Source organism: Callospermophilus lateralis, chromosome 3, assembly GCF_048772815.1.
Source record: "Callospermophilus lateralis isolate mCalLat2 chromosome 3, mCalLat2.hap1, whole genome shotgun sequence".
In the NCBI taxonomy this organism is placed as follows: Eukaryota; Metazoa; Chordata; class Mammalia; order Rodentia; family Sciuridae; genus Callospermophilus; species Callospermophilus lateralis.
Genome location: NC_135307.1, coordinates 30,072,092 through 30,081,744, shown reverse-complemented (window position 1 = coordinate 30,081,744; position 9,653 = coordinate 30,072,092). Strand labels below are relative to the sequence as shown.

At 41.6% G+C, this 9,653-nt stretch overlaps 1 protein-coding gene across 1 annotated transcript; it reads left to right on the top strand.

Moving 5' to 3' along the window:
* Nucleotides 1–1,805: 1,805 nt before the first annotated feature.
* LOC143393694 (acyl-coenzyme A thioesterase 1-like) lies at nt 1,806–7,880 on the top strand. Its single transcript, XM_076848110.2, has 3 exons — nt 1,806–2,268; nt 5,034–5,236; nt 7,055–7,880. The coding sequence occupies exons 1-3, from the start codon at nt 1,812–1,814 to the stop codon at nt 7,652–7,654; spliced, it is 1,260 nt and encodes a 419-aa protein (XP_076704225.2). The 5' UTR covers nt 1,806–1,811; the 3' UTR covers nt 7,655–7,880.
* The last annotated feature ends 1,773 nt before the right edge of the window (nt 7,881–9,653 follow it).

Sequence of the window (9,653 nt, the reverse complement as noted above, 5' to 3'; positions counted from 1 at the left end):
CACTAATCCAGAAACTTGGGAAATTCCAAGCAAGACAGGAAAGGCAATTGGAGCAATTCCTGTTAAAATCCACCTTAAGAATCCCATCAGAGACAGTACCCCTTAAAACCAGAAACAAAGAAAAATCTGTAATCCCAGCAGCTCAGGAGCTAAGGCAAAAGGATCATGAGTTCAAAGCCAGTCTCTGCAATTTAGCATGGCCCTAAGCAACTTAGCCAGAACCTGTCTCTAAATAAAATATAAGCAGCCCTGGGGGTGTTTCTTGAAGGGGATTATGAGACCAAGTCTCTCAATCTCTGTGTCCTTTTTTATGGCTTATGATGGGTGCACAGGCACTCCTCACCATTGACATCTTGTGCCCTCACCAGAAGCTCAAACAAAGGGGGCTTTCTGATTTTAGACTGCAACATCTAAAACTATGATTTAAACATTTTCTTTTTATAGGTCAATTGCCTCAGATATTTCTTTGTAGAATCACATGCTGAATAAGACAAGAGTATTGGGGGAAGAGGGAAATATCTGGGAAAAGAGAAAGAGTGGCTTCTGGGCTAATGATCTGCTTCTAGTTCTGTTATTGTGGGTTTGGTGTTTATGTATATATGCATGCATATATGTGAAAACTCACTGAGTTGTAAACATGGAATTCTTTTAAAAATTAATTATTTATTTATAGTTGTAGGTGGACACAATATATTTATTTCTTTTAATTTAAAATTTTTTTTAGCTATAGATGGATACAATGTCTTTATTTTATTTATTAATTTTTATGCGGTGCTGAGAATTAAACCCAGTGTCTCATACATGCTAGGCAAGTGCTCTACCACTGAGCTACAACCACAGCACCTGGAATTTTTTTGTTATTGTTTTTGGTTGTTTGTTTTGTTTTGGGTTTCTGCTGTTTTAAGAATCAAAATGAGTCTCAGGAATGCTAGATAAATCTCCACCATTGAGGTACAAACCTGCCCAGGATCTTTTTAATATAAATTTGTTATGGCTTGAAAGTGTCTGTCTGTGATGGAAACTTAATCCCAAATACCACTGTGTTGAAAGGTGGGCCCTGTAAGAGAGATTGAACAGATTAATGCTTTTATAGCAGGAATGGGTTTGTTATCCCTGGAGTAGGTTCCTGCTAAAAATGAGTGCTGCCTTCCCCCTTTGGGTGCTGAGGATTGAACCCAGAGCTTGGTGTATGCTAAATACGTATTCTACAAATGAGCTACATCCCCAGCTCTCCTCTCACTTTTTAATGTTCTTTTGCTATTCTACTATGGAATGACACAGCAAGAAGGTACTCACCAAATGTGGGCCCCTCTAACTTGGACTTTCAGTCTTCAAAATGTAAGAATAAATCCCTATTCTTTATAAGTTATCTGATATCAGGTATTCTAATATCAGCCTAAGAAAAATTTATAATTTATTGAAAGGTTAAAAAAAAAAAGGAAAGAAAAAAAAAAAACGCTGTCAAAGAATCCATAGAGTGGGTGGACTTTGTCGTGACTGCATTCACTGCTCATGTCACCACCAAACAACTTGGACTCAAACAAGTGGGAGTGGTGACAGGCACAGTATGTTCCTCTGGCTAAGTCCAGCCCTACTGCAAAAACTTCTGACGTCCCCTCAGCCCGCCCAGGGGCTAGTTCCTAGATCTCAGACCAGTTCTTGGCGTGGAGTCCACAGGTATAAGGTCCCAGATACACCGTGATCCGTTCAGCCTCCCAGCGCTCCTGACGCCTCGGTTCTCCAAACCCGCTCTGGGACTCAATCCCGCGCACCAGCCACCACTTCCAAGAGGTCTCTGCTCAAAGTCCAGCATGGCAGCGACGCTGATCCTGGAGCCCCCCAGCCACTGCTGCTGGGACCAGCCGGTGCACATCACCGTGAGTGGCCTGGCCCCCAAGCAGCGGGTCACGCTGCGCGCTTCCCTGCGCGACGAGAAGGGCGCGCTCTTTCGCGCCCACGCGCGCTACCGCGCGGACGCCGGGGGCAATCTGGACCTGGCGCGCGCGCCCGCGCTGGGCGGCAGCTTCGCGGGCCTGGAGCCCATGGGACTGATCTGGGCCATGGAGCCTGATAAGCCGTTTTGGCGCCTGGTGAAGCGGGACGTGCAGACGCCCTTCGTGGTGGAGCTGGAGGTGCTGGACAGCCACGAGCCCGACGCTGGGCGGCTGCTAGCCCGGGCGCTGCACGAGCGCCACTTCATGCCGCCCGGGGTGCGGCGGGTGCCGGTGCGGGAGGGCCGGGTGCGGGCCACGCTCTTCCTACCTCCAGGTGAGCAACCTCTGTCACTGTTACCCTCTGCCTGTGCTGCTTCATTGGTGCAGTGCCTGAACCTTCTCCCTTTCTCCAACCAAAGTCTCCTAGCGGCCCTTACAAGTCTGTGGTCTCTGGGAAACTGCAGATCTTTCAGATTATGACTGGGTTAATGTCCTGGTCCCAGAGGCAACAGCAGGAGCAATATTGGAAGTTACTTAGAAAAGGGGGAATATCAGACTTTGTCCAAGCCCTGATGAAATAGAATTTCAATAGTTAAAAGACACGCTCCCCCACTGTGGTTTGTGAGCACATTCAGGTATTGTGACAAGCTGCTCTCCTGTGGTTATTCAAGCAGAGTGCAACAGCAGCAGCCCAGCAGCATCACTGGGGAACTTGTTGGAACTCAACCATTCAGAAGGATAATGAATAACACTTGCCTACTCAGGAATTAAGTCTAATTGTTACACTCTAGTGATTAAGATGTGGTCATATAAAATGGACCAATAAGTTATAGGATAGAATAGACCTTTCTTAAATTGATAATACATATACAAAAATATGGAGTATGATATAGTAGCATAAATTATTGGGACATGGCAGTATTATTGAGATTTATTTAGATCCCTACCTCACATCGTACACAAAAATGAATTCCAGATGGATCAAAGATCTATATGAGAAAAACAAATGTAAAAGTTATAGAGAAAAAAAAATGTGGTTTTCCTATAACCCTATACAGGAAGGGTTTCTTACACAGACTCAGAAAGGACCAATAATAAAGGAAACTGAAAAACTTTGGTGAGACAAACAAGAAGATAAAGAGATAATTATGTGATAGAAGATGTCAGAATACATATAATAAGGGATCAGAATCCAGAATATAGTAAAGAAAACTTCTACAAACCAATAGAGTAAAACATAAGCTTCGTAGAAAAATAGGCCAAGGATATAAAATTGAACTTAAAAATAAATAGGAAAAGAATGTCAATAGCATATGAGAAAATTCTCAACAGAAATATCCTTTTTAAAGTACTGTGGAATACCATCTCATACCTTCCAATAAGGCAAACATTTTTAAATGATGGTCAAGTGTTGGTGAAGATGTAGTAAAACAAGAACAGTCCATATTTCTGGTGAGACTGTGCAGTAACACAACTTTGGAAAACAGCTTGGCAACTTTTAGTAAAAATTGAAATCTACATATTATATAAATAACTTAGGCATGAAAATTGAACATATAGTCCTAGCTAAATGCAGCTGGAGTTTAGAGGATGTGTGTCACTGCAGTGCAAGTAATAATAAATTGCAAAAACTTTTAATGATCATCAAAAAAGGAAACAGGTAAATTGTGCTATGATTATTAACATGTTATGCATGGTGCCGAGATTCCCCACCCTCAGTTTGGAAAGAAAGGCAATAATAATCTGAGTCTTTGTTAGTTATAATTTTACTACAAAAGTAAAGATCTGGAAATTTGTGACAGCAGGTATAGATGAAATGTGGACTCAGTTTTTGATGGCAATCATGAAAATCATAAGCATAGACCTAGAATGTGTAAGCACTGCCTGAGATTTGGAGTTCTGTGAGAGTAAAAGCAAAAGTGACTCCATTTTGTTTAGTAACTCCATTTTGTAAAACAACCATGCCAAGTAGAAGGGTCATGACCAGGGCAAGATGTTCTTTTCCTTTTGCTATAGAAACCTTTAAGAACATGGAACTACCTAATGGGGCATTGTTTCTATAACTATGGTAATGGGGCTCTGTTTCTGAAACTCGGGTAACTGGGATAATTATGATTGGCTAAGCGTCCTTCCACCTGAGTGCACTCTCCCACTTCTGTAACTTGGCTTGCTTGCATTGGCTAGACCCCCAAACATCCCTTTTGCGATTTTCAGGCTTATAAGGAAAGCTCTTGCAATTGATTGGGGCTGCTAAGGGGAACAGCTTTATGTTCTGGTCATTCACCACCCGTGCTTCAATAAAGGCTTGATTCGATTATTCATGAGTGGTCTGGAAGTCAGTTTATAAAACTCAGGGATGAAGCTTTAACTATAACAGTTCTTTTCAGATGTATCCAAGATGACCAACTTCTGACGACACAACTCATTTTTTTTTTTTTAAATTTGTATTGAGGATTGAACACAGGGGTGCTCCTGAGCCACAGCCACAGCTATTTTTATTTTTAGACAGGGTCTTGCTAAGCTGCTGAGACTGAGCTCAAACTTCTGATCTTCCTGCACCAGTCTCTCAAGTCGCTGGGATTACAGATGTGTGCCACCTCAACCAGCTTAGTCATCACAATTCCTGGAAATTCAAATCAATTCAAATTTAGAATCACAAGCATCAAAAACAAACTCTGGGTACCTAAATAGGAAAGAAATTTATTGTAAAGCCATTGGTTAAGTACAAAGTTGACAGGAACACTGGGGATCAGGATCCGAAAACTGAGAGAATTCAAGGGAGATTCTACCACCCAAACAAACCACCACAGGCCATCACTGAAGCTGGATGCTTGTGGCTCCTGTGGACTCAATGGCAACACTGCTGACCTGAGTGAATACTAACCTGTCTTAACTCTATCACTCGTGGGAATGAGACCGGGTCACAAGGGAGGTTGGGTCTCATGCTTGCCTTTTGCAAGTACAAGGTAGAGCCAGGGAAACAGGAAAGAAGGCTTCGGTACTCACCATCCCCAGCCTGCCCCTCTCCCCACAACAAATAAATGAGAATCTGATTCCAAGTTGTTTGAGGACTAGATCTGTGCTCTGTTTCCTTCCAAGGACCTGGGCCTTTTCCTGGGATCATCGACCTGTTTGGACTTGGAGGTGGCCTTCTGGAGTACCGAGCTAGTCTGCTGGCTGGCAAGGGTTTCGCTGTGATGGCTCTGGCTTATTATAACTATGACGACCTTCCCCAGAGCGCAGACATCTTTCACCTGGAGTACTTTGAAGAAGCCGTGAACTATCTACTGCATCACCCCCAGGTTGACTGATCTTTTAGTTTTTTGATTCCTAAATACCTGCTCCAGACAGGGTCAGATTTTCAACTCTGTGACCTAAGAGATTTACTTTGTGACAAAATTAAATATTCAGCTATAGCCTTACAAATTTACAGAGAAAAGTAAATTTCTTTTTCCTTTTACCTTTTTTTAAAAAAAATTTTATGTGGTGCTAAGGATCAAACCTAGTGCTAGGCAAGTACTCTACCACTGAGCTACAACAACAGCCTAAGAAAAGTAAATTTCTGAGCTAGGACAACCCCACAGGGCATAGAATAAATAGGGAAACCTCATGTTTGAATTCCAGGTAGGGGGACCTAGCATCCCAGTATGCCCAATACAGTGGGTTTCCTGGGACACAAACCATGAGTGCTAGGACCAAGGATAGCATCAGGCTCACAGGAGGGTTGGTCACCTCAGAAGTGTCACTGTTTTGTGGCTCTGTGAATCTGTGTCCAACCTCCAGGTATGTTACAAAGAGTTAAATGATCACACTGGTGGAGCCCTTGAAATGGGCAGGTACTCATTCCCATGGCAAAGGATCTGGGCACAGTGGGTACAGAGTGAGGAAGATCAGGTTCATGTCCACATGAGCTTAGAATATAAGCGGGAACAGGGGAGAGAGGGCTAGGAGACAAGGGAACTTAAAATTCCAAGTGCTAACAAAGACACTAATGGGGCACTGATTAAAAAGGAAAAAAGTGGGGCTGGGGTTGTGACTCAGTGGTAGAGTGCTCGCCTAGCATGCATGAGGCACTGGTTTCAATCCTCAGCACTACATAAAAATAAAATAAAGACATTGTGCCAACTTAAAACTAAAAAATAAATATATGTAAACTTCTTTAAAGTGGAATGGATGGGACTAGGTAGAGCTCAGGAACAGCCTCAATTAGCAAAGATTTAAATGCTGACTATTAGTATTATTAGTGGGTGGTGGTAGTGTTGTCAATTGTCAGGAGATAATTCTAGTGATTTTTTAAAACATTTTGTTACCTGCTACCATTTATGTGTTAGAAACAAAATACATACAGAACAAAATTAATATAATTAGTGTCAGATCAATGTACATAGACTGATACTTTGGGTTTTTCATACATACTTGATTATAATTTTATACATATACATGCACTGTTTGACTGCTAGGTAATTAATTCCAATATTCTCTAAAGAAATAACTATTGGGCTGGGGTTGTGGCTTAGTGGTAGAGGCGCTTGCCTAGCATGCACAAGGCACTGGGTTCAATCCTCAGCACCACATAAAAAAACTAAATAAACTAAATAAAGGTATTGTGTCCATTTTTTTCTAAAAATATTTTAAAATAAAGAAATAACTGTTAATTTCAGGAAGAATTTTTTTCTTTGAAGCCCAGGCCTTTTCTTCCCCAGTACTTTCATGGGCATCCTAGAGCCTTACTTACAAATGGAATGTTACTTAGGTTCACCTTAAATTTCTTTGGACTACCATGAACTTCCATGAGTGCAGGGCCCACTGAAGTATAGAGGCACTACACACTACATAGCAAGCAGTTTTGGGATTTGAAAGCTTCTTATTGATAAGCATCATGCTCAGAGCTTTACACGTGGTTTCTCATTGAACTTCACATGCATTTTGTGGTATAGGGTTCAGCCTTATTTTACTGCTAAGGAAACTGAGCTTAACAGAGGCTGAATAGTGTTTCCAAAGCTATGATATTGATAGAGCCCAGGTGCAGGCTCATGTCCATGTATCTTCTAGGTGGGCACTGATTACCCTCCCACACTGTTCACGGTCTCATTCTCCTTATTCTTTTGTCCCATTTTCAGGTAAAGGGTCCAGGAATTGGGCTGCTTGGGTATTCCAAAGGAGGAGAACTTGGCCTTGCCATATCCTCTTTCCTGAAGGGAATCACAGCTGCAGTCATAATCAATGGCTCTGTGGCCGTTGTTGGGGCAAGCATACACTACAAGGACGAGACGCTGCCCCCTGTGGGTATCATGAGAGATCGAATCAAGGTGACCAAAGATGGCATCAAAGACGTTGTGGAAGCTCTGAAAAGTCCTTTGGAAGACCAGAAGAGCTTTATTCCCGTGGAGAGGTCTGACACCACCTTCCTGTTCCTTGTGGGTCAGGATGACCACAACTGGAAGAGCGAGTTCTATGCTAATGAGGCCTCTAAGCGCTTGCAGGCCCATGGAAAAGAGAAGCCCCAGATCATCTGTTACCCTGAAGCAGGACACTACATTGAGCCTCCTTACTGGCCCTTATGCAGGGCTGCCCTGCATATCTTGATAGGTGATCCTATCATTTATGGAGGGGAGCCCAGGGCTCATGCCATGGCCCAGCTTGATGCATGGAAGAGACTCCAGACTTTCTTTCATAAACATTTGGATGGTGTTGAGGTGACCATCCCAGCAAAACTGTAATTTTCATTTGCTCTCTCCTGAGAATAGTTGCCACTGTTTGTGTGTCTGGATCCTGTTTCCTTTTTAATAATTACTTACGGTTTTTCCAAAAACACATTTTTATCAACTGCATGGCTTATCAGTTTGGGATTGGAGTCACTCTGCAGAAAACAGGAAACATAAGAGGTAGAAAAAGCTTCCTTCTCACTCTTGCACACCATGCAACTGACAAGGCTCTAGCTGTGAACAGTGCTTGTGCATAGTTGAGAGTTCAACAGTTGTTGCTAAATGACTGATTAATAAGTAAATAAGTAAATAAGGGCATATACAGTGCCCGTCGTGTCTGTGGGTTCCGTGTTGTAGTTTCAACCAACTGCCAATCGAAAATATTTTAGAAAAAAATTGTGACTGTACTGAATGTATACAGATGATTTTAATGTTAGTTTCTGTAAACAATATAGTTTAGAAACTACTGACCCAGGATTTACATTTTATTCAGTGTTACAAGTACTCTAGAGGTGATTTAGAAATACACAGGCAGATATGTGTAGGTTATATGCAAATACTACTTTATTTTATATAAGGGACTTGAGCCTCCTAAGATTTTGGTACCTGTAGGCATCCTACCCAATCTCCCACAGATACCAATGGATGACTATAATACCAGAAAGGTTATAATGTCCCCTTTGAGTTTCTTCTTTTAGAATAATGGAAGCAACATCTTAGCCATAAACTGTTAGTTGGATATAAACTTAGTAAAAATTTTCAAATCAACTATATTTTTGTTCTATGGCATTTTCTCTTTGGATAAATATGGATTCCCCTAACAAAAAAATTTTGTTAGATTCCTGTTTATATATATAAACACTTATGATTTTGTTGTTTCAAAAGCCAGCACAACATTTTTTAGATGGATTACCTAAGTTCTTTGAACAGTGATATACAGGAAAATAAAAAAAATATATGTATCACTTAAGATGAATAGATGAGGAACTTAAACATTTCTTAAACCTTAATTGTATTTAAACACCTCACCAGGCACAGTGATGCACTCCTGTAATCCCAGTTACTTGAGAGTCTGAGATAGGAGGATTGAAAGTTCTAGGCCATCCTGGGTAGCTTAGGGAGACCCTGCCTCAAATCCCAATAAAAAAGGGCTGAGGATGCATCTCAATGGTAGTGTGCTTGCCTAGCATGCATTAATTAGGCCCAATATTTAATCTTCAGTTTTGCATCCCCCCACCAAAAAAAAAACCTTTAATTTATGGGTATCATAATCTGTTTCCTTTAATTTTTTTACAAATCAATTCCTGATATATATTTTTTCCCTTGAAACTCAAAAACAGTGTTAACAAGAGCACAAACACCACCTTGTTTGGTTAATAGATGACAGAGAACAATTCTGTTATGTCAGGTAACCTTGTCAGAAGTTAATAAGTGATGCTCCAGGGCACAGTCTTGGAAGTGGTGTCTGCATGGATTCCTAGCGATGGACAGATCCCTGGTCAGTTCCTCTTTACTAGCTATACCACACTCTTCTCCCTCACTGGCCTTACCAGCAAAGTCAGAGAAAATCCTGTAAATGTCTATCTCAATAGGTAAAATCTCCTATTTGTATGTCATGGCGTTGCAAATGGTTTACTGTGAAAACTGGGAGCAATAAGTAGAGCTGACGGATTTTGACAACTTGCAGTTTGACCAGAAAAAATGCACATAAAGCTGGGACCAAGGAAGCTCTGCTTGTTGAAGGGATTACATCTGACCTTGCCATGAGCGGAGCAGCCTTCCTCCACTAGGCCCTTCCCCCATGATGTGCTGCCTCATCTTGGGCCCAGAACAATGGAGTTGGTTTTATCTATGGACTGAGACCTCGGAAACCATGAGCCCCAAATAAAGTTCTCCTCCTCTAAGTTGTTCTTGTTGGTTGTTTTGGTCACAGCAATGCAAAAGCTTATCAACACAGTGGATAGCTAATAATTTCATTGACTCACTGGGATCTGAATATCCTCCCTAAACCAGA